This window comes from Amia ocellicauda, chromosome 3, assembly GCF_036373705.1.
Source record: "Amia ocellicauda isolate fAmiCal2 chromosome 3, fAmiCal2.hap1, whole genome shotgun sequence".
NCBI classification, from domain to species: domain Eukaryota; kingdom Metazoa; phylum Chordata; class Actinopteri; order Amiiformes; family Amiidae; genus Amia; species Amia ocellicauda.
The window spans coordinates 36957814-36983634 of NC_089852.1; the positions used below are offsets into that span (position 1 = coordinate 36957814).

The following is a 25821-nucleotide window of genomic DNA, read 5'->3' on the forward strand; positions in this document are numbered from 1 at the left end:
AAAGTCTAATAATATTGTATTCACCAAGTCAGTTGATTTTGGTTGTCTATTAGCAAATGTGACAACTTGTGTTTAGTGCTCTTACATAAAAAAGACCCAGTACACATTAATCATACATACATATATCTATGTATCTATCTATCTATCTACCCCCATACGTATATATATATTTTGAATATTTATTTATATCCTTAAAATCTGTGAACACACATCTTCCTCAGATTCCATTTATCATTCTTTTGCATATATGCTTTGTCACTCCAGCTGCCTTGTAGGCTACATGTTGTGTACTATGGGTGTATTTCCCGTCACCGAACAAATATGTTGAGAACAAATTAATCCTCCAACCAACGTGTAAACACAAAGTGTATTCCTGATATGAATATTTATTCTTGGTTTTGCAAAATAAGATTTGACCTGGATTCAGCTTTCTGTCTCTTTACTCATTTGTGATATTAGTCATCAGACTCATGACAAATCCTTTTCAGCAAAATCATTTGAGATGAAAAGAAGAAAATGAAACATTTCAGCAGCAAGTGTGTATATGTTAACTCATCTTTAGGTAAAAGGTGAATCAAACTATTAGAATTAAGTATTTTATTTTATTTATTTATTTTTACTGTAGACCCTACTATGAGTAAGAGCAGATGATAATTGTCAGAAGTGTTCATTCAAGCTGCTAAATGCTAAATGGGCAATTTTATTTTAAAAATTGAATAATTAATATATTCTTTCAGCAAACTACAGAGCAGCTTTACTGGGTCAGACTGATGCTCTATTTCTATGACCCTGTACCAGCCATTACTACATTAATACCAATGATAATATTGATGAGTCTTTTTGCTGCTTTGGAAAACAGAATCTGATTCATGTTTAATACATCTGTTTCTCCTTTATTGGACAAATAAAAATGACATATTTAGTGATACCAGGGCACTACCTAAGCAGCAGCAACACAAACAACTTCTGAATATAGAAAGGGTCAAATGTGGGAAGATGACATTTGTCCTGTTTAGTCATGGAGTTGTCATCAGCTTATAGCTCTATGTAATGTGTTCCAGCTAGGCAGTGCTTGAAGGATGACAATCAATCATTACAACACAGATTGGTAACTTTATAGGTAATTCAACTCTACCTCTTTGTGTGTAAAACACAGTGTATTATAATGACTGCAATCCTCTTTTGTGATTTGATCTTTAAATGAAAGTACTCTGTGTTTTACTTGATTTATGTGTTGGCCTCATAGCCCTCTAATGGGTATTAAATAGCCTTTGTAGATGGAATAAGATTTATACAACAGTATATATTACATTAAGTATTCATTTGGTAAATATTTAATGACCAGATATGATTAGGATTCTTTGTTTTTAATGTTTCATCTATTATATATATTTTTATTTTATCCCATCTGATTTCGTTCTGAAAAATTAGGTATCCTTTTCTTTTCCTTCTGGGGGAACAAAAATCTTTTACAATTTTTGTAATATGTTCACAAGACATATAGTCCTATTCCAATTATTTATATCTGGGCAAACAACAAATGCCCTCATTTTCAGATAAAATGGCAAAATGATAGTAACTATTTCCATCTATCCCTCTGTCCCTCCATCTATCAATCAACTAATCTATATATCCAGAGAGAAAGAGATTTTTAATTCAAGTTAGGTATTCTTTCAATTACACTCCTGGGATCTTTTTTAGGTCTTCAAAATATGCAGCTTATAATTTAGATTTGGATGACTTGCTGTAGATCATTTATAATATTAGTAAAAGCAGTACAGAAAGAGAGATGGGAGCTGACACAATTTCCTGTTACTATTATGATTTTGAAAATGTTATTATAATGTGAATTGTGCAGTCCATCTGCTGTATCTAGCATCTAGTTGCATTCTAAATAGCATGTTGTTTCTTATTGCACAAATAAAACGAAAAATGAATTGTTGCAGACACAGAAATAAATGGCAGCTGCAGAATTGTTGCCCATGTGTGAGAGGATGATTGAAATTCTTAATGTTCTTTTAAAAGGAAATGGGACATGGTGGCTTTATAGGGATACTCTATCTTGAGTCCTTCAAGTTGAGTACAGCTATGGATCAGACTAATCTAGAGCTCATTAAAATAATCATTTAAGCTATTATTCAGTCTTCATGAATATCAATGTGGCACCCAGGAATAAAGCACAGAGAGAAGTATAGTCAATGTGCAGTGTAGCAAGGAGAATCATCAAATAACTTTTCACTTAAATGTATTATTCATTTCCCAGCCACATCCATAACCACAAGTTTACAAAGCAAATGAAATGATGAAGTGAAAACCCTTGACACCAGTTAAAATAAATGGACCAGAGCCGCTAATGTAAACATACATTGACATGGTGAATGTTTGGATTGGTTATGATTGAGCTAAAGCTGATTGGCAGAGAAGTGCAATTGATTTTATTGTAAAGCCCCTCAAAGGAACAGATAACTAAACACAACTACATTTCAGTGTAGGCTGCTCCCTTCCCACCTTTCTTAACCTCTTTGTGTTTAAGCTCTGAACCTCTTTGTTTCATGTTGCCATGGTGCCTGACTGCATTATTCTTTTATGTATCTTTTTATGCGAGATGTCTCTAAATGTTGATAAGGACAATTAGTGAATTATTCTCCCTGTCCCTTGAGAAGCATGTCAAGTGGTAAAGTCACAGTGTAGGATATAGGAGAATGTATCTCCGGATTGTTCTTCCCACTTACTTTGCTTTAGTCAGAACTCAGCTGTCTTGGGTTTCTGATCTTCCTAGAAACATGCAGAAGTGTGGCACTGGATAGGATGTAAAGACATACAGTACATATACAGGCAGAAGACATGCATATTGTTCACAGTTTTATATCTTGGGGAAATGCAGGACTGTTACATGGTTTACAGTCAAAACACAACTCACTCATTACTCTTTATCAAGTAGAAATGGATTGAACAATAAAAAAATTAATATATAAAGAGGCTTACATGTTTATATTTCTCTCTATATTGCTGGATGAAGGCTTCCCATCCCACAAGATGTTTCCACTTGTTTTGATGTACAGCATCTCTGTTCCAGGTCACGCCAACAAGGCTTATTTCATCTTCCCATCATTTATGTGGTCTCCTTCACAGAGATATTGAACATGGCTTTGTGTTTTTACTCAATTCATTTTGAGTCCAGTTTTCTCAATCCTAGAGTTGCAGGTCTTGAGGTGCTTTTGCAAAGAAGATGATGTCATTGGCAAATTTTAAGATGTTTGACCTGATTCATTTTTTTTCCCGTCCAAAGTCTTGAACACTTCCTCAAATGATGCTGTGAGGAGTTTTGGAGAGATTGGTTCTGCATGACATACTCCTTTGCAGATCTTGATATTGTCAGTGTCTTGGTGGAGTCAGATTATTGATGTGGCATTGTTGTAGATATTTTTAATACGATTTATAGACATTTCCTCTTTGTTTTGATTTCTTAGAGCGCTGATGGCTGAATTTAGTCAAATGGTTTCTTGTAGTCCATAAAGCCCAAGCAGAGCAGAAGCTCATATTATCTATATCTTCATAATAGTTCTTGCATGACTTGAGTTGAGTTGAGTTGATCCACTGTGCTATACCTACTTCTGAATCTTGCTCGTTCTTTTGGTTGAGCAAAGTTCAGGGAGTCTTGAAGGTGATGTTAGTACCTTTGTAAAAACTTTATATAAGATGAGAAATGGACTGATTGGTCCTATATTTATATGCACACATCCATCTATGACCCTTACTGTTTCTTTAAGGCAGCATTGCCAATAAATAACCCTGATACACCTCACTAATTTGTCATTATAAAGGAGTGGAACTCCAACACTTTCTGTTATCAGCAGAAAAGCTACCTTCTCCACTGTAGGAACCACAGTCTTGGCTGCGCCTTGGTCTGTGTGCCATTTGGTGCAACTACACGCCTCTCTGTCTCTCCTGAGAAATTAAGAACCGATAAGATCCATTATTTCTGAGGCATTCTTTTGGGAACATCTGTTAAAGTGGATAATTAGGAAGGTCTATTTTCTACATAGTTAATCAATTTTCTCTGAAACGTGATATAAGTCATTATATCATAAGAGATGCTTCATAAGTTAGTAGTGGACACCAGAAGCCTCTGCCCTTTAAATATTGAGTACAAGCTCACATTTATTGATGTTGTTATTGATGAGAAACAGAATCACATTTGCTCCTCAGCTTGCTGAAAACAGCATGTGCTGACAGGGGAAGCAGAGCTGAAGGTTACATTTACAGGGATGTTAAGCCCAACTATGCCCCAGGTTCCCATAATTGGCCCTTTCACCCTGACACAGTGACATAGGCCATGGTTTAATTGGTTCTTTTAAAGCAAATTGAAGCCAACGGAGCAGTAAGAGACCCAAGGATTGTTCCCCTTATGGGCAAAAGGAAGTGCCTCTTTAATTAAGAACAACGAAATGAGCCCAGAATGGTGGTTCAGCACAATCAGACAGCTGTCCATTCATCAAGCATTTCACCATCAATTACAATTAATTAGAAAGTAGATATTAATATTAAATTGATTGATGGTTGTATCTGTAAAATCACTTATGGCAAATTGTAAACACTTCCATTGTAAATCACAAACTAAAGATTCTGGATCAGTTTCCTGTGAGGCTCATTCAAAGATATGTTATACATTTGCATATATTAGAACAAGTGGGGATTGCTTTTTCTTTTTTTTTAAACAGTGCCTTTTGAAAAATCAACATGGTCTCTCAGTTGCATAACAATGGCACAGTCACTGCTATAGTACTGAGAAAGGCTTTTTATTATGTGAAACTAAAACAAATCTGAATGTTTAATTATGTTCCAATGTAGGGTGTCAGTCTGTTTTGCCATTCATTATTTGTATTTATGTTCCTGGTTTTCTCCTTCAATGCTTTTTTCTTGGCAGACACCCAATTGTTATTTATGCCAGCTATAAATGGTTTTAATACAATGTTTAAAATGTAAGAAGAAGAAGAAGGAGAATTAACTTATATTTATGATTTTACCACCACATAGTTAAACTCAGGATAATATCACATAATCAGATCAATTTGGGATGTAGTAACATCCACGTACTGTGATTGTTTGATAATTCAGACTGCTTCAAATAATGGAATTAGCAGCTGCAAGCAATCACAGATTTAAAACATCATCTTTGAAGAAGGAAACAAATAAGAAGGAGAGACCAATTTGAAGTTTACCAGCCACAAGTCCATGTTTTTACAAGAGCCTGAGCTGAAGGAGACCGAATTGTAACTGCGTTCCTCTTTAATGGAACCAGTTATATTCTCTTCGTTTTATTATGAGCAAGGCATGACTGCATTACTTTGAATCCCTCGGCTTACTTAGAGGTTGATTCAGTTATGAAAAGCACTGCTGCTTTTCACTATTCAGGCAGCTTTGGAAAAACCCTTTTATATTTTTAATATACAATCCAGACTTGTTTAAACTTGTTGTTCATCCTTTAATATTTCTGTTTAAGTTAACGAAAATGGATCCTTAAAATATTAACCTGAGCACCAAAAACAAACAAGCAATAGTCTCTATTCTAAAGGTGGAAGGCTACAACATTTAGCCTTCATGTAAAATGAACCACAACCTCCATAAATCAGCAACACCGTGTATGTATTCATGAAGTTAATACAAAAAAATGTAATGAGAGTATACACTGTGTGCTGATTCATGGACATTGGAGTTTATCTGGTGGGGGAGCTCTGTTGGATGTAACGAAAAAAAAAATAGTCTCTCAAATTGGCGTGAACAGTTGTGGCCCGTCTCACAGCCGCTGCAGTTTCATTATGAGACTGGACCTGCTTATTATTCCAACACACAGGGAATACTGGCAACTCTCTCTCTTTCTCTAAATGGGCAAGATATGTATCAGAGTCCTGTGGGGTGTGTGTGTGTAACGAGAGCCATTCTGTACACGGGTTAGGGTGACACAACTGATCTGTGAAATCAATAGACTGTATAAACCTCCCACTTTGGGAGACTGGTCTGTGCTGCTATGTGGTAGCATTGTTATTGTTTCCTACTGTCAAATAAGTATACTTCAAGACCATTCTTACTGTCTCAGTTGGACAAGAGTATTTCTAAGTGTTAAAAAGTAACAAAAACAATCAGCAATTGGCACCAGCAGCAAACACCATTGTGCCATGTAAAACAAATGGAAAACAACCTCTTTCAAGAAGATAAATGGCAATCTAGCATGGCATCTCAAGGGTTTTCTGCTAGTGCCACAGCTAAGAGTGAGAGGAGTAGCTCTGGGGGTTAAACGATGCTAGCAGCTGATTTAGAATGAAATGAATGCTGGAGAAAACAAATGACTTGCATCACTGTTATTCTTGAAAGAAATACTTACTAATGTGTGTAGTAGTCTGTAGTCCTTTTGACCGAAGCTTTTAATAAATTATCCCCTGTTTTAGCTTCCAGAGATTAACACATCCAGTCTAATGGCAGTGATTTTAACTTTAAAATATATAAAATGTAGTGTTTTATTGTAGCCTGTAGCGTTGCAAAGTTGGGCTTGTAATGTCCCTGTACTTTCTGCACCATGTCTCATTTAACTGCTTGCATTCAGATTTCAAATGATAACAAGGAGAGTAAACCAGATACCAGGGAGTTTGTGTTCGTTCTCCAGTTCTGTGACGAGTGTAGCAGCCGCAGTAAAAACGTGTCGCCCATCTAGAGATTATTGAGGCAAGGCTGTACACCATAGCACAATAGCAGGTTCCTTCAGGAGATTCTCTCAAGGCACTGGAGAGCAGCGGCGTGACGGTTTTACTAAAAGAACTCCTCAAAATCCGCTCAGTCAGGTGCAAACAGGTGTTGGCAATATACAGATGATGAGTGCAGCTGTGAATTAAATTTCCCAGCTCTGGAAATTGCAGTGGCGTTCAGAGCATTCTGCCTCAGTCTGAAGTAAAGCTGCAGGGATCACCAGTCAAGTGATAAATTGCAAAGCCAGTTCCCCGGTCAAATGAGAAATTGTCAGTGAGATGTCTGTCAACATCACACTGGGGTGAGAATCAGTGGAGGCCAAATAATGCCCCCAATGCCAGCACCCAAAACCAGGGGGAATGGAAAAGAACCCCAAATTAACAGGATACAGTATTTTTATTTGTAAACCTTGTGTGATTGTCTTTTCTATTCATATGTTTCTGCAAATTGATATTACTGATATGGTAATAATACGTCTTTAAGAAAATGGTTAAGAATTATGCAGCCACAAGTAGTGATCACTCACGTTAATTTAAAATAATTGTCTGACTGGCAATAACAGTAGAAACATTATAATGTCTAATGCCTAAAGTGACATAGATTAAACAGGCCTGTGTACCAAGAATATCAATTTACAGATATTTACACCTGAATGTGGTATAAAATGCTCAGACAGGCCAGGGTAAAGTTACCGATAAGGCCTACTGTTCCCAATAAATGCATGTTTCTTAGATGTGCCATATTTTGGTGGCAAATGTGCAATTTCAAATGTCACAGGCAATTGTTTCTTTAACCTTTCTGTACAATTTTTTTAAGCATTCACTTTATTTTTCCCTCACAAAGCAGCAGACTGTAAGAGAATGCTATTATCTGTCTAGCTGCAGTCTGCCTCAAAACATCATATATTTTGCAATCTTGCCTGTGTTTTTATTATCAGTTTTATATTTTGTATGCCCCTTCAACTACAGTAAAATAGTTTGCAGGCAGCTTTTCCTCAACCTAGGTCACATGTGCATGTACAAATTTTGCTGCTTTATTATTATAATTATAATTATTTGTATTATTATGAGTAGTAGTAGTTGTGATACTACAATCTTTGCACATTACTTTGAATATGTAGCAAATTAAATTAAATAGGAATAAACAAATGTTGGATTACATATGGAATAATCATATTTTCCTCTAGAATGTTAGTTATTGTTATTTTAAAATGAAGGCATTCCACCCTGCTGTAGAACATTTGTTTACTACTCCAGCAATGCAATTCTTTGGGTCTGTATAGTTGGTTTACGGCAGGAATTTTTCCCACAAACTGAAAAGTAGGTCACTTTCTACTCATATCTGGCGATGAGATTACCAACATCATCACTCTCTTTAATGATAGAGATTCAGAATGTGCATATTTTACGGACCGATCCTAAATTACAATCTATCTTATTTCATGTAGCAAGGGGCATAATCCCCCACAACAGAAATACTATTAAGAAATGGTGTCAAGGCCTCTGAAAGCACTTCGACTGCTGTTTTCAGTTTAATCACTGTGGTTTTCCATTTGGAAGAATGTAGGACTCTTTCCTTGATACAAAGCCTACACATCCACAGAACGTTGTTTATTCATCTGTAAGGAAAAATAAAATTGTATGAAACGAGTATCAGAAACTAGTAAATTCTTAGAAAGGTTTGATTCGTGATTTTCAAAGATATGGTCTTAACTGATTTCAGCTGGGCAAAGACTTCACATTTTTCTTCCAGTACTGTCCTTTGCACTAACCATTCTACTCAAATATGAATTTGGCAACAACAGTGAAATGCTTGTGTTTGACAGGCTAGTTCAACACCATTTAAAGTTGGCAGGATCTTGCAGTGCTATCTACAGAAACTGGAGCTTTTGTATTTTCTGATGCGCTTTTGAAGAGTTTCATGAGTTCTTTCAGTTGAATGAAAGTCTTCAATTATAGAGCAGGTTCCTAATCCCTTCAGTACGATAATTAAAAAGTATTAAGTGGAGGAGCTGGCAATGACAAATAATAAAGGTTTAGATAATTACTTTAAGTGGAAAACCCTGTGCAATGCTGTGACTGCAATGAATAATGCATCATTTTTGTTTTTTTATATGAATTCACTTTTTTAAAACTCATCTCTGTTGTGTGTGTTGCAAAGGTCTGCTTTCACAGTCCGATCTTCAGTTTTCCCCTTCTTTCCTTTTTAAAGTAAATCGATTGCAAGATAGCATTTATTTTTATCTTGTTGAAGACTCTTCCTAGAATAGCATTTGTTGAATTAATTCTGAGCTAACATGTTTGTTTGTTTTCATTAGCAAGACCATAATAATAATAATATATAACATTAATAATCAGAAGAAGAAGAATGTGTATATTTACAAAGCCATCAACAAGGAAGTTGCACAAGCTCAGGGTATCTGACCAGAAGATGTAATACTGGCAATACTTTGGGGGAAGGTCTGAATATTGCCAAACTGGGGATCTGATCTCATATCATTTGGTGAGATGTAACATGGTGGGATGCTCCAAAGTACCCTTGATTGAAACAGGTAATTGGCTCTCCATGCAATCATGCCGTGATTAATCCAACTCTTTAACCATAATTTATCTGGTGCAATTAATTCCGCATCTCCTTAAGTGCTGTGTTTCTTGGAAGTGCAACTGGTTCCTTCTGACATTGAAATGTTGATGATCAGTTCTGTCAAAGTGATCAAAAGCAGATTGGCTCAAGATGTTCTTTAATGCAATTCCAGAGAAGTGTCCTCTTAGGGAAGAGAGTGGCGGAATATTCCACCTGTCATGTGCCGATCACACTGTGAGCCTAATTAGGGGAATTTGCACATAGCTGGTAAGCACAGCCTCACCATGTCAGGAGTTTACTTTTTAGAGTAGCATCTATTATTGTATGTATTCATTGTAGTTTTCTGCAAACACATTCCACAATTTTAATTACTTGTGGTCTTCTTTTAACAAAATATTTTTGAGTGACATTTAATTAATTGTTGTGAAAAATAAAACTTATTGTTATAGCTCAGTTTGTTGGTAGTGTTATCTTCTGAAAGATCACTAGGCGATGAAAATATTTTACCCATAATGATTCACTTGCATTTTAAGAGTTATCATTATTTGCACACATCTCAGATATAAAAGATGTCTGTGTCTGGATTGTAGCAAACATTAACATAAGAAGTACTTCTCAATAAGCAATTTGTTCCTTGAGCTGGACAAATCGTGCCAGAACAATCCAGAGGGAAAGTCATCTACACAAATGTACACTAATTGCTCCATTTGTCTGAGGGTTTGTAAAATGCGACAAAACAATATGCAATTGCCATACTTTAGTACATGTTAGTACCGCAGTATTTGGTTATGACATGGAATTTGGAGCCTGTTTTATTCACCACAGATTCATCCCTTTTACAGGGGTGGGTGGTATTAGAGAGGCACACTTGCTCATGTTGCATCACAGATGGTTTCAATTCCCTTTTCATATTATAATGCCACCAGCTGAAGGACCCTTCATAATCGACGAACCTACTTATGCATTTGATGTAATTAGAAAAACACTTGGACCAAGAAACACTTCAAGAGCTTCTTTGGGAAGAAATGGTCGTTCACATCACACAAATGGTAGAAATCGGCATTACAAACCTTCCGAGTCCTGCCACAATGTAATCAAGGACATAATGCCTTTGCTACAGTTCATAAAACTTGAAACTTAACAGCCTCTGAACAATATCTTTATAGTGCAGCTAGCTTCGATATACCTATCATTTTGACATTCGATTATAGTGGGTCTCAATTTGTAGCCAAGACTGTGTCCTTACAGTATTTTTGCAAATTCAAGCATATTTTTTAGTTTTCCTGTGTGCAGACTGCAGGGTCCTCAGATTCAGGTCTGTTTAGAAGTTGTTTATTTTTTACACTTTTGCTAAGTTTAATAGAGTGATATCAGACTCCTTTGAAAAAGACGTAAGTATTATAAGCCCCCCACTTACAGACACCATAAGGAATTAGAAAGGAAATAATACATTGCTTTATGAAAATATGAATATTGATATATCTTATTACTTAGTGCAGGTCTAATAATAATTGGCAAAACTGTTTCCACTAGGCGAGCTTGGCAAATTATGCCCACCATAAGCTTCTTATTGAAGTAAATAAAAGTTCACGAGGATAGGATGCATTACAGAAAGTGGAGGTAAGGGTGGTTTAAAAAAGAAAAAATCGGGGCATTTTAATTTAAACCAAAACTGAAACCTCAGTTTGTATTTTAAAACACAAGTCTAACTTAAGCTTGCGAGAAATTCAAATTCTCTGGTGCACATTCACAGACAATCAGCACTGAAAGACAAATGACTCATGCCTGGACTGTCTGCAGCAGCACTGTAAACAAGGCCTGGACGTCAAAGGCTACTGGTGTCTTAAAGCCACACGGCATTTCGCCATCGTCAAAGTCACATGTCAAACCAGAGACCGGGCTAATCTCTAACCCTAAAACCGATTGAAGGTGGAATCCATAAGCTTTCAGAGATGTCATTCACAGTGTGTCACAATCACAATTCTAGCTTACAACCGTTCAGACTATTTACAAATTCAGTCTGCAAAAAAGCAAACAAAAAACCCAAGCACAGCTATATGGAAACAGGCAGTGACCTACTTCTGTAAAATTAGTATGAGGACTTCTACCCTAAATAAAACTTGCAATCAGATAGTTACAGAAGTGAAATTATGTCTGACATGCTACTCAGGCAATCATCAAAGTGTAGTGCTCTGATAAAAGTAAAACCTTTGAGAAGGGCGCATACTTTGTATTTGGAAGAATGTGAAATCCTGGAAAATATGTTCATATACAACAAAGCAAAGGCCTACATCAAGTGCTTGCAGAAGCTTCAGCCTTGTAAGTCCCTCCCTCTGTACCATACATTTTTATGTCTGAAAATTATGCCTTTTCATTCATATTTTTACCAAGCTGTTTTCTTATACTGAAATATATCCCAAATCCATCCATTTGGTAACTGACCTTGTCTTTTTAGGGGCATAGGCCATATTACGATATTAATAAGGTATTCCATATGATAGGAAAATACTCCATGTGAAATGTTTACTGAATCCCCAGCTTACCTCAGGGCACAGCATAAGCCCTATGCTGGAACCTTTGAAGGAGATCAGTACTTTGAGATTATGTATATGTGAATGTGCCAACGTGCCAGTCACATACTTTCAATGCATGGTTGATGTTACCTTCACAGGGGCATGTTATGTGTGAAAAATGGTACTGATCTATATAGTACACTTATGTGAATACTGCTCTCACTTATGAAAGTGTTTTCACTGTATGCTTCTAAATGTACTGCAGAGAGAAAGATATTTTGGATGTGTATTACCAAAAGTAGCTAGAGTGAATAAATATACACACCTGGGTTTATCCTATAATCCGGCACGGACATTTCAGTTTTTTTCATTGTAAATCCAATATTTGCTTTTCAGCCACATAAGACACAGGTGCACAGGTGCACTGTATGACACATTCGTATTATTATTATACAGTGATACCTCACAGTGGGCCTCAAGGTAGCTGATATAAGAATTGTTACACTAAGAATTTTCTATTTCAGTTGCAGCTGTCACTGCTGGAAATGAAGGTCGATAAGATCCCGGCAAAGAAATATCTGAGCCGAGTGCATTGGAAATCAATAGCGAAGAAGGTATTAAGATGTAAGAAATGTGTAAAGATTTAGAAGAGACCAGGACTGTTAATTTCTGGCCTGCTCACTGCTAACACACTTTCCAGCACAGTTCCCAAGATGAGTGGTTCCCAACTTCTTGCATTGGAAAAAGCAAGTAATATATTTCACTAATTTGTAACCTGTGCTATAGAAAAGTACCTCCCTCTGTATGGTGGAGTTAAATACAAAAAACAATTTCACCTTTTTTCACTCCTGACAGCGACGTGTGGGTGTCTGGTAGTTTTGAAGAGAATTAAGTGCACTTCGTAATAATGAGGGGCCATTCTGCCATGTCAAGAGCAAAGCTTAGCGGTACAGTTGGTCCTCCTCTTCAGATTGTATTAATGCATTTGAAGATCTACTATATCAATGCACGATTCACACCACCTGCAGCATCAGACACCCACTCTTTGAAAAGCAGGGGAAATTGTTTTATTACTATATCAACGCCTCAAAATAAAGTGACAGTGGCCGCAAATGTGTGCTTTGAAATTAAGTTTTTAGCTGAAGCGCCGTCTCTTTAGAGCTTTGCAGAATATTGAGAAGGCATCTAGTATAGCCTTGAAGAGCATACAAGAAAAATACACCAATAACACTAATAGCTGGTAACAGCACTAAGTTTAATGGAGAAATAACGTGAAAATGCACCATTTATTTATTTTACCTTCTCTGTTGTTATCGTTTGCTGTCACCACCTGTGACATCTGTTTACATCTTGAATTCACTAGACAAGTTAGGACAGCATGTATTGGGGAACTATCAAAAATCAAATAATAAAATACAATACGGAATGTTATGAGCAAAAACAATAGTTTAAATTAGTAAATGCAAAAGGTGTATTTAAAAATATAAAATCAAGGGCACTTTTTTTGTTGGACACATTCCTTGCTATTTTTTATATCAGTGTTCTCAGGGGTCTGTCTAACCTGTAGCTCCACCTTAGAACCAAACTCTGGAACCACACTTCCCTGTTGAATGAAGTTAAGACTTCAACAGCATGGCTTTCATTTATAACAATATTCTGTGAACACTATATATGATTAACTAATTTACTGCATTTTTGGCAGCTCTTTCGGTTTCATAATAAAGGGACTTCACATCACAGAATAGCAAGGAAACTAATAATGAGCTCGGAAATTGTCTCCCAGGAAAGGGCTTTTATGTATTTCAGTGTCTAGAGAGCTTTATGATAACTACAGGAAACATTTATTTCTGGACATTGATTGGGGCCTTGTCCTCATGAGATTTAATTTCAGCAGCTTTTAAGTATTCGTTTCTTTCTAAATGAAATATTTATTTGTATCGCTGTGCAGTTATGATCCAAGTCTAATTTAGTCCTGAGAATTCAATTTGCTCTGTGGTGCTGCACAGGAATACCCAATACAATTTACTACAACCTGCTGTTTTGTGATACTGGGCAAAAAAGAGTAAGATTAAAAAATGGAATTAGTATAACTGGATACATATTAATAGGAACAAAAATGTATTAAAATGTTTTTCAGTGCACTTAGGGTTACATTATTTATTTATTCATATTTAAAGGGGAACTCCAATGAAAATCCATATTAGAGTAGAAACATATTCTGTGGAGTGAGTTTTTCATGTTCATCTCCAAAGGGTAATCCCAGCATTTGCGCTCGTACATGGCAGTCCCTCGAATAAAATAATCATGTAAAACAATACCGACATTTCTGGGTGGCGAAATAAACTTTTTATGACTACAAACCAATGGGTCTTTTAGAAAAATAGGATGATGGGGCCACTGAATGTGCATAAAATGTAATTTTTTAATGATACTCGTGACTTTTCTGATTTTCCCCATTGACTTCCAGCAAAGCAGCTCCAGAGTTAGCACCCGCGTGACGGCATGGCCTATTTCTCGATCTCTGATTTCTGGTACATAGAATGAGCTGGACATGAAACACTCGCTCCACAGAATGTTTCTACTTCTAGAATAACCTGAGAAAATATGGATTTTCAGTTCCCCTTTATAATGACAGGGAAAAGTAAAAAATCTAACAAGGAAACTAAAGACTAAACTCAGTTGTGGATGGACATATTTGTCAGAGATAACAAGCAAGCAGGTTCTCTGTATCAGTCAATTTAAACTCTCCTGACCTGTAAGAGCACTATGTATCTTTTGTATTATCTCAAACAACCAACAATAATAATACATGTAAATATTAGGCACAGTGTAGGTATACATGTATCACATTAAGCATCCAGTATTATTTTCATTAAACCTTAAACGTATGGTTTGCCAGTGGGAGTGTTCCTTAATCCTGCCCTAATCCTATTTGAAATTGAAAGGCATTATAAAGCTTGACAGGCAGGAACCTGTTGTACTACCAGGTAATACAAGAAATGAGCCAGTGCACGGCCCTTTGCTGCACACAAATATGACTTAGTTTTGTGCATATCTATAATGTCATAGATCATTGTGATATATAATAGAAACATAAGCCTGGTTACTACTTGATATTGTAGCTCTGGGGGCTGTAAAAAATACAAACAAACATGGCATGATATAACAAAGTTGTATCTCCTCAATCCAGTAGATCAGATGAGTAAAGAGACTTAATACATACAATTCTGTCAAAGCTTACCTTCTGTCCCTTTATAGTTTCAAGTAATTACTATGCAAATACATCTTCGAGTCACTGTACTTTAATGCCCATGTTGTACTCTTTATATTGTCTAATAATCCTTTCCATGTATATGTGTGACAACAATACAAGCCAAATTAAAAGACTTCCCAAGTTCCCAATGCAAACCTTCTACTTAATGTGGTTTTGTGGTACTCTAATTTTACAGATAAGAGTATCTAAAAACATAACTTGTATTAATCTTTATACATTCTATAAGTACAAGTGCAAAGTACACCCAGTATTGCACTGGTTTTTATTCTGAGTGGAACAAAATAAACAAACTCAAACAGATAAACCTACCTTGTAATTCAATGGCTTTCAGCTTTAAACATTTGTTTTCAGTTCTCATAGATGTAGTAATACATTCATTCAAAATGCCCCCTAAAATGCATTAATTAGAGGACCAGACATCATTATTTTAAGCTCGCCGTAAGCTTTCTCCTTGATGAATGTCTCATGTAAATGAAAGCTTGGAATGTTTTCTGCTCATCTGAGGTTTAAGAGATTACATTTATAACCATGTGTGGTGCAAGCCACCCTTTCTCATTTTCTTTGTGAGCTAATCTAGGAACATTACAAACAGGTCAATTAAGGTTTGACATTCCATACATTCTAGTATTTTTTGTATCTAAATGATTGTGATCTTTACAGAAGAATGGATGAAGATTGGATAAATGACTGTTTCTCCTATTGTAAAATGTGCACATGCTTGAAGTTAAAATAATAATACAAAATTGAAAATCCACAATGACAGTATGTTTTCCTCAGTTTTCAGTGGCTAAGCAATACAGTATCTACAGATTTATCATAGGTTCTTTGTAACAAGTAGGTGACTTGGATTTGATGTAAATAGAAGGAATTGCCTCTTGACATTGAATTCAGTGTTGACAGGGTCATTTCATTTGGCCCACAAAAAATATATATATTGGGTCAAAGGTATTTTTATATAACTTTTACAGAAGATTATTTTTCTCACCTTGAGTAAAACTGTAACATTTACTGGAGATGAATTGTTGATTTGATATTTTTGACATATGAATGAGACGAGCCTGTCTCTAAATTCTGAATTACAGCCTGCGATATAGTGATATTAATTGTCGCCTGGAAGAACAAATGGCATGTAAATCTCCATGTTTATGACATGCTTTATTAAACTGTAAACTGGGAACTTTAGATTAATTACAGCAATAATTTCTATATCTGTTAAATCATAATGACATCATGCAGTGCATTAATATCTGCTACAACACGTTCATAGCCTTCTGCCAAATGTATATTTGGTAGTAAATTTCAAAGTTCACCGTGGTTTATAGATTAATCTGGAGGGATCAGATTATTTCTGACTTGGAGCTCAGAAAATATGTTTCTTTAAAAAAAAAATATTAATTGATGTCTTCCTCCTCCCTTCTTCACTATATTGTTTTATGTGAATAAATTGGAACCTTCGAATTTGGAATGCACTTACATTCATTTGGATGTGAATCGATTGTCTACTGTTGTTTTAGTGCTGTGCTGCACACAGTATGACTGTTTGTAAGCTCCCAGGCATGTCATTGCAATGGGTGAGTTTACATGTAGTGTTTTTAACTCGTGAAGTGATGTTTTAGAATCAGGTTTGTGGCCAAATAAACCAGCCACGGAGAAGGACAGAGTCAATCCCAAATACTGGAGTAAATTTCATAAAAAATATGGGACAAACATGCCCATTTCCACATGTAAACCCACATTTCACATGTAAGTACTACTGAGATAATCGTATATATATCTTAAATGACTGCATAAGTGCAAGATATTTGATCAGTTTATTGTAGGTTTTACCATGGTTACCAATGGTGTATTTCAGATTAATAGCATTTTTGTTTTCTTTCTTTCTTTTTTCCCCTATGATTATTAAGCTCTCTATACTGTTGTGGGTCTGTTGTGTGTTTGGTACTGTACATTCTGTTGTAATTCTAACTTTATAAAACAATTAAATTCACAGATTGCTAGCTCTATCAGTGAAAAAAAAGATCAGATAAAAAAAATATAAAACCACTAGACCTAAGGCACAAGCCACAGCTGCACACTGTTTCATTGGAAAGAGTCATCACATGACAGACATGGATTCAGTGACATCAGAGTCTTGAGTACCATTCTCGTGAATGTAAAACCACCTTTTCTGGGTGTTTCCTGCAGAAACATCAGGGGAGCTGTACGTAGAGCTCATTTACATATTCATTCACTCCTTTGCCTTAATTTGCATGACGTGGGGTAAACAGCAACTTGTGCCAAGTGCAATAAACTAAAACCATGTAAACCCTGAGAGGGAGAGGGGCATTGCATCTTTGTCTCGAGTAATGCCAAAACACGCATGTAAACTCTCCATATATACAGCATATTCAATTGAAAACATTTTCACTAGTGCTGAAAACCCCATATTCAATTTGCAAAACATTGCCATCTCTGATCAGTTGTGCTAAATGCATTGTGTGTGTGTTTGTAGGTAACTATGGGGAAAGTGGAATGGAGGCGTTTAAGGACATGGCTGCCAAAGAGGGGATCTGCATTGCTCACTCCTATAAGATCTACAGCAATGCCGGGGAGCAGAACTTTGACCGGCTGCTGGGGAAGCTGAGAAGCCACCTGCCCAAGGCCCGGGTGGTGGCCTGCTTCTGCGAGGGGATGACCGTCAGGGGAATCCTAATGGCCATGAGAAGACTAAACCTAGTAGGGGAATTCCTGCTCCTTGGAAGGTAAGGAAATGTACAGCTCAAATTTAATGTTTCTGTTTTATCTTTGGAGTTCAACTGTTACTGACTTCATTTCAAAAGGGTAGATGAATGCAATGCCCACGTCTAACTGGAAGGCGATTGTGGTGCAAAACTTCTCTCTCCTCTCTGTTGGTGGTGTTTGTGTTCTGCTTTTTCATTCTGCTGACAGCACTCTGTTTGCAAGGATCTTCCCCTCTTCTAGCTTTCTTGCTCAAGGCATTTGCCCTTTCCTGCTAAGCTGCTTTTTGAAAACGTACTAGTCCCACAGTGATGTAATTCTCACTCACAAAATCGATCATTATAGCAAGGGAGCTGCTGTGGACTTTTCGAGACGAATCTCCCTGGAGGTTCATGGACTTTGTGTGACCTGCTTTCTCAGACTGGATAGCTCCACATTTTATGGCTGTTAAGAACAATAAAACTGTTAATGGGCCAAAGCAGGGTGGCACGGACATGTCAGAAACACACCGTCTTGCTGTTCCTTAGAATAACCAACAGATCCACACTCTCATGTGTGAGACAACATTTGCTAGTGTTCAGTAGTCAGGCTGCATCGACCACTTTGTCAGCTGGGATTGGGGCACTGTGTAGCAAGCTGCAGTACAATAAGTGAATGTATCCTGATTTGGAAAAATATTAGTCTATGGTATTGTTTTTCACTTTCTGTTCACTTATAATTCTTTCCTGTCGTCTTTCGAAGGGCATATTGCTGAAAACTGAATAGGCCAAAAAAAGATTAAACATGGTGCAACTTTAGGGAAGTGCCTGCATTAACACGTGTCTTGAAAACAGGACGGGAATTATTTGTATGTACTTTAGAATTTGTATAAAATTGAAATAAATATCTGCCTGCATTTAAAAAGTGTCTCATTCTGGAACCATATACGGCTCAGGCACAATGTGATGGGATTGATACTCTGCCCCTGGCCTAGCCAGTAACTGGATATGAACCCAGCTGAACACACAAGGGTTATCCATAAGTAATCCATCAAAATGTTCCAGAAGACTTATTCCTGTGGACTTAGTATTATGGATAAACTGCCAGGAATGGATTTCAGTTCCACAGGCAAAAAAAATGCAGATCTAATTTATTAAATGTATAAGTACATGTCTGCCTTCTTTATCTATATTTGGCCAGTGCTTTTGGAGTTCCAGTAAAAAACGGATGTCCTTACAAACCTTAGACTTGACTTAGATAGATAATTCATGTTAATTCAGATTAACTTGTCTTAAATCATAACCATCCCAGATCCACCACCCCTACCCTCTCCATCCATGAGTTCTAGTGCATTTGGGGTATATGCAGTGTATCACTAATTTCATTAATAAAAGAAGAACGACTTTTATTTCACTCCAGTATCTTCATCCTGGAAAGTCTGCGAGGAGATGACTCATCTGTGTCTCCTTTTCATCACCATCATCATCATATTCATCAGTACCATCATCACCAGTATCCATCATAACCAGAGGAAGATAGTGATTATGTCAATGTCAATGATGAGTGGACATGCCCATGCAGTCGCCCTTTGCAGCAACCAGTGGAATAGCACAGTCTACCAGGTAACTTCATTCTACCCTTTATGTATGTTTGAATAATATGGTGTTAATTTAGATATTATTATTAAGATATTGCTAGATCTGTTTTGTTTTTGTTTTTTTGTAGTTTTGTAGATAAATCTATAGATATACTAGCAGGATAGGTACTCATCAGTTTAAAGTAATTTTACAAATGTATTCTACAAGAACTGGGATTGTGTTGATATACTAATCAGTAGTCATATACAAGCCATTCTCACTCACATTGAATTACAGCATTCTTCCAGTAATTGCCATAGCCATAATTCACCTCATTCTGTTCTGTTTTTGAATTGTTAAACATGTTGTTTCCCCATATCATTTAGCTTCTCATAAAAATAAAGAGCTCTTCTTTCATATTTATAGATGCTAAGTGTAACAGTGCTGATTGTGTACAAGAGCCAATCATCAATCTATTTGTGTAGCAGGCTTGTCACTGTGTGGGATCAGACACTCCAAATGCCCAGCGACAGGCAAGGTCAAGGCAGAAGGTGCTAGTTCCCTGTGGATGGGCTTGTATTCGAGGAGTAGCTTGTGTTTCTGTGGTTTTCTGCAGTGGTACATATAATTCACTTTGTTTGTGGTTTACCTCGGGTGGCTCTGCAGTGCAGTAGGAAACAAAACAAGTGGGTATTTCATATGCTTCTCCAAAGTAAGGCATTTCTCACACTGAAGCCGCACATAAATCTCACTCCCGGTATTACAAATCTTTCCAACCAGACCTGATAATATTCTGCATATACATTTTTTGATTGAAGTAAAACAGACAGTAGAGTAAGTGACAATGCTGCTCAAGGTGAAGAAAATCAGAAAGAGAGGAAAAAACAGAAACTAAAACTAACCGTTCTTAAAAAACAATAGATGTTCTTAGGTTTCCCTTGCCTTAGTGGTAGCTCCTTTCATCAGATGTTTGTAAACTGGTGCTGCACTGTCCAACACCAGTTCATTAGAGATGTATTTTGTTTTGCTTAGCAGAGAAAATGTGTCACTTACAAACATACTTTGTCATCCTCTTTCGCAGCAGTATCCTATTTAAATCATTTTCACTCTGAGCTGACTGAACTTCCAAATAGGTTAGACTTCACTCGTAGTATTGCTCTGCGGCGGTGTACCTATTTTCTGTCCCTCAGATGCTTACCTTGCTTCTCAGCTGTACAATCATCATGTTAGCCAAACCAATACAACAGCAACATAAAAACACACATTGCAGCCATCGTTCAGTGTTGATCCCATTATTATTATATTCTAATCTTCTTGCCGCTAATGTTAAATCTCAGAGCAGCTGCTCCCCACAAGGCTTTCCAAGAGAGGTTGGAGTCTCAGCATAAATTATGGAGCTCTTCTGGACAAGGCTGTGTTTTACTATGATTGTGCTAGGAGTACAGACAGCTGCTAATAAAGAGCTACTGAGAAGAGAATGGAAATTGTGCCATTCCCCAACACGGCCATCTTTCATCCTAACAAGGACAAAAATAAAACAGAAAGACAGATCCGTCTTCTTTATGGTGTTGCTCGTAACATTCTGGGTTTGCCATTCAGCAAATATTGTTTTGGGTCTGGCTGGAGGCACAGAGTAGCCATTCATAAAACCCTGACTCTCCTAGTCAGACTTTACAAGTTCTTCAAAGTCGGTAGACACCTGACCGTGAAAGCTGTAGCACAAATTGTTTGCAGGTGTAGGGCTTGGTTACACAAATTAGTTATATTACACATTAGTGGCGTGGATGAGATTGTAAAATAAAAATAACAAAACTTACAGATAATTTCACTCCAGCATATTACAAGATTGCTAAAGATCCCTATTCATCTCAAAGTCCAATTGAATTAGCAAGTGATAAATCTCTATAATACAGACTTTCCCTAATAAATGATAACGGAATTGCTGATTGGTTTTAAGAGTGGATTTTATGTAATCGCTTTATAAATATGTCTTTTGGGTGATTTTAACAATGCCTGTAACAAATTATTCAATACATTACATATACAGTAACATGATTTAAGTAACAAAATAAAAAAATAAAACTTGTCAAAATTGTGTGGAAAAAGTATTCAAATAATTAGAGTATGATCAAAATGTCATATTTGTACAAACACTATGAAAGACCTTTCATTCACTGCTAATGCTAATGTTTCACACATGAGATAAATAACTAAGTGCATTTAAACTGCATTTTAAACTAAGTACAACTAAATACATTTCAAATCAATTCTAACCTTTCTTGTGTGAGACTAATATTGTTTGTTGTGTGGAGTGCATTGCAAAACTCTGTCTGTATTATTATTATTATTATTATTATTATTATTATTATTATTATTAATTTCTTGGCAGACACCCTTATTGAGGGTGACTTACAGGTTATATTGTTCTTTGAGTCATTATTTTCTTTATAAGAATGTAGGTACTGTTTGTGGTAGTTTAAGAGGAATAACAATGTGTCTTCCCATTGTTGTCTCTCAAAAAAGTCTTTAGTTTTTTAAATCTAAATATAACGGATTTAGAAATAATAAGTATTATTATTATAATAACAATGCTGAAAAAAGAACTGGCAAGCTTGAATGACATTTTCATTTTTTTATTTTCTTGAGAAGTCTTAAGAGTCATTTTTAAAGTGCAAATTATACATGAAAACATGAAATGGTCATACAATTTTTATATTGGCAATCAAACATGTTCAATTACTTAATTACTTAATTCTGTCACATATTTTACGGATGTCTGAATCAATGTTCTGCTGTTTTGCTTACACCCCCCCACCACACACATTGAGGTAGACAACTAATAGCTAAACAAATAGAAGTGCTTTATTGGGGGCATTACAACATTGCCATTTCTTCCTGACACAACCTAAAATGATTGTAGCTCTGCCTGCATCCTGTCTTCCATCCTGTAAGGACTGTTTGGTGTTTGAAATAAGGACTGCTCATATATTCATGCCAAACCCATGTATTCCTGCAAAATGTCAACATATTTTGTATAAAAAAAGATCCTCAGCCATATAAAAACTCAACCGCCTGGTTCTCAAGGAATATATTAATGTAAATAATATTAATTACAAACAACAACAAAAAATCATGCAATAATACCTTAAACTACTCCCCGTGTTTTATTATGTTAAACATATTTATATACTATTACTTTGTGGCTGTATTTAAGAACAAATGCATGCCTCGTTTTCCTCTGAGAATGTCTGGGTTTAATTTTAATGCGTGACATTTCCAACTACCCTTTCTTTTATTACATTTTCCAGGTTTGGTAGAAAGGTGTTAAACTGTGCATACAAAGCAGTTCTCTTATCCCTTCTGGAGCCGGGTACAGATGCATATCTACACTTTATTAAGAGGAAAATAAAACTGTCGGAGCATGCGCACCCCGTGGGTATTAATCATGGGAAAGATGATAGTGAAAGGTCTACAGGGTATTATCAAGCCAAGGCTATTACTATGAAGGGCCTATTGTGACTGACACCTTTTTCTTTCTTTCATCCTGATAACAGCCCAACTACCACCACTGATTTGTAAACGTAGGATAGTGTTTGGCTCTTCCCATATCTATGAAAATGATAAAGCAGCTTGCATTGTTACTACATTTCTCAACTGTGACTGAATTTATAGATGTTAGCAGAGCCACACAGTCTCCGGAGGTAGGAGCTGAAGGCAGCAGATAACGTGGATAAAATACTTAGAAATGTTTTTTTTTCTTCCTTTGCTGGCAACATGCAGCCTTTTGCAGCTTAAGTTGGTGCAGAAAAGAGGCTGTGATGGCTGGCGAAAAAGAAATGCATTTCCACAGCAATGAAGGCAGAGAGGATTCTATTATTCCTTAATTGAAACAGTGAGCTCGAAACCTGATGCTATTGATTAGGCTCCCACAATCCCTGCAGGACATAAAACAGCAAATACCAAGGCCTGATGGATAGCAACTACATTAATGCACTAGGAAGGCAGAACTTTTCATCCTTTCTTAAATCAATTGTCTTTTTTCCTTTTTTTCCCCCTTAGCTAGGCATTATTTTATCTTGTTATATGAGTGTAAGTGAAACTAAATGTTTTGTCAAACCAGGAAATGTACTTGTTGTGTTTTCCAAATCTCCATTCTGTCTCTGGCTCATTAGTAAAGCGCTGGGAGCATTGAGGGCTTTGACACAGCCATGTATACTAGGCACAGTCATCCATCACGAGGAATGTTTACAATTCAGTTTTTAAATAAATATGTTTGGAAGATACATTTCAATGTAAAGTTTAGACTGTTTCATTACCATGCTATGTGTCGGCGACCTTCTGGACTGTGCAAATGAATGAACCGGAGTATAGTCAAGGTAATTATTGCATATTTCTCTTTGTTAAGAGTGTGTGCTATAAGCATTTAGTAGCCACAATGACAAGTACATCGTATTTAGCTATAATGAGTTGATTGCCATGGCTATGAAAATGAGATTTGGTGAACGTACAAACTGCTCTATGATTTCATGTTGACCACAGAACAGGGTGTTGAATAGAAAAGACAGATATGGCATGTATCTTTAAGAAAACTGAGTGGAGAAGGAGATTAAGAATACAGAGGATGTTTTGGAATGGTGACATCTCAGATTTAAGTGCTTATTTAAACCACACAATGAGCAAATAGCACTGTAGCTCGACTGCAGGAATTACTGCAAATCTGCTGCTGGTTTCCATGGAAATCTTCAGTGCATATGTAATACTTTACTTTAGGCAGTGCATATAAGCCTTCATTAATATCCTGTAAAATCATCATATTAGCACATGAATTACAGTAAATGTGTTTAATAAAAATGATTTAATAATGGGAAAAGTTCATAATTATTAACAAACCATTCATCAAAATACAATTAGCAAAGATCTAAACACATTCTATTGAGGTAGAGCTGTTCTGAGCCTGCTGTATTTTTAAACTTTGAATACCATTCATATTAAGCTTTGTTATTAGGAAGGAAAAAGAGCGATGGTGAGAACCAACAGGTTCCTATTAACATGTCTCACACTAAGGCTGTTACGAGCTAGGAGCTATGTTATGCATGACAACGTTTCCACAAGGTGAAATGGCAAGCCAGTAAAAAAAAGTTTCAACATTAACACTCACGTCTTACATGGTGTGTTATTATTATATCCCAGCACTCAGACACATTATTTTGCTGTCGGTCACGATGTTTAAATATTGGCGATTATGCAAAGCACTATAATAAGGAGTGCCACTACTGGGAGACATCAGGTGTCACTTTTACTGCGTTTTGCATTGTCTCAGCCACTGTCACTCTGAACGGCCTGCTCCGGCACTCACTGGTGGATGAGGGAAAGAGAGCAGAACTGACGCTTGACATTGGGGGGATGTCTTTCATTCGCATCGTGCTTGATTGTACTTCTTAAGACAGAGGCATTTGCATATTTATGAATCCTTCAGAATCGTGACCTAGAACACATCTTTTGCCAAAGTGATGGGGATGAACGAGCTTACATTGATTCCCGAATAAGCAGTCGCATTTAACCTTTATGCATTGTTGCACCATTTAACCAGGAAGAAGACTTCATACTTTAAATGGTTTTAACTACATTAGGCGACACTGATGCTGTTAAGTTGTGACTGAGAACATAAAGGTACAAAAGACACCTTTTTAAGGAAAGGTTTGGATAAGGAGTACCTGCACATTTTCGATTCTAAAAAGGATCTGGCTCTTAAACTGCTTCAGTGGTCCAAGAAAAATTCAGACTCAGTCAGGCATTTGCTCGCTGTATTGTTATATTCTTAAAATGCTGTCGACCACATATTCCATTGAGATATAGACCTTTGTAAGAATAATAATGGGAAAAACTCCTATGTGAAAAAAGCTTTAAAAATTATTGAATTCATGCTCGAAGCAATCCGAGGCACATACAGAAAATTCTATCAATTCTATGCACATGGTGTTGAGAGGCTTTAAACAAAAAATGTAGGACATTATAATTGTTTATGTTTTAAGGATTCTTTTTATATACAATCAGTTTATTTTATTTACAATTGTTCTTAAATGTATTTTATTCTATTAATTGTAATCACAGTGGAGATCATTAAACACAAACTATTTCAGCTTGTAGATTTCTTGTATCCTGGAGCAAATTGTCTCTGCAAATTTGAGATGTTGCTCGTCTCCATAACAGCTGCAATTCATGTGCTGGATATTCTGTGGAAATGTGCTTATTGTTTATAGTAACCTGCTGTTAACATGTTTCTGTCTATTTCATAGATAAGCTATCCTTGTTGGTTTGACTGACAGAGAAAGTGATGAGTATTCACCTAGAGCTGCTTAGAATTACTTTCACGATAGGAAACCTATTTAAACGGCAGGGCCCCAGTTCCTCGGCTGTTCAAATAGTCCCATTTCCT

The 25821-nt window shown here is 36.4% G+C and overlaps 1 protein-coding gene across 1 annotated transcript in view; it reads left to right on the top strand.

The window, feature by feature from the left end:
* The window catches only part of grm5b (glutamate receptor, metabotropic 5b), a 78403-nt gene that overhangs the window by 1552 nt on the left and 51030 nt on the right, over positions 1 to 25821 (top strand). Inside the window, exon 2 of the mRNA XM_066699280.1 lies at positions 17603 to 17852. Within this exon, the coding sequence (XP_066555377.1) occupies positions 17603 to 17852 (250 nt within the window). The remainder of the gene's footprint in view (positions 1 to 17602; positions 17853 to 25821) is intronic.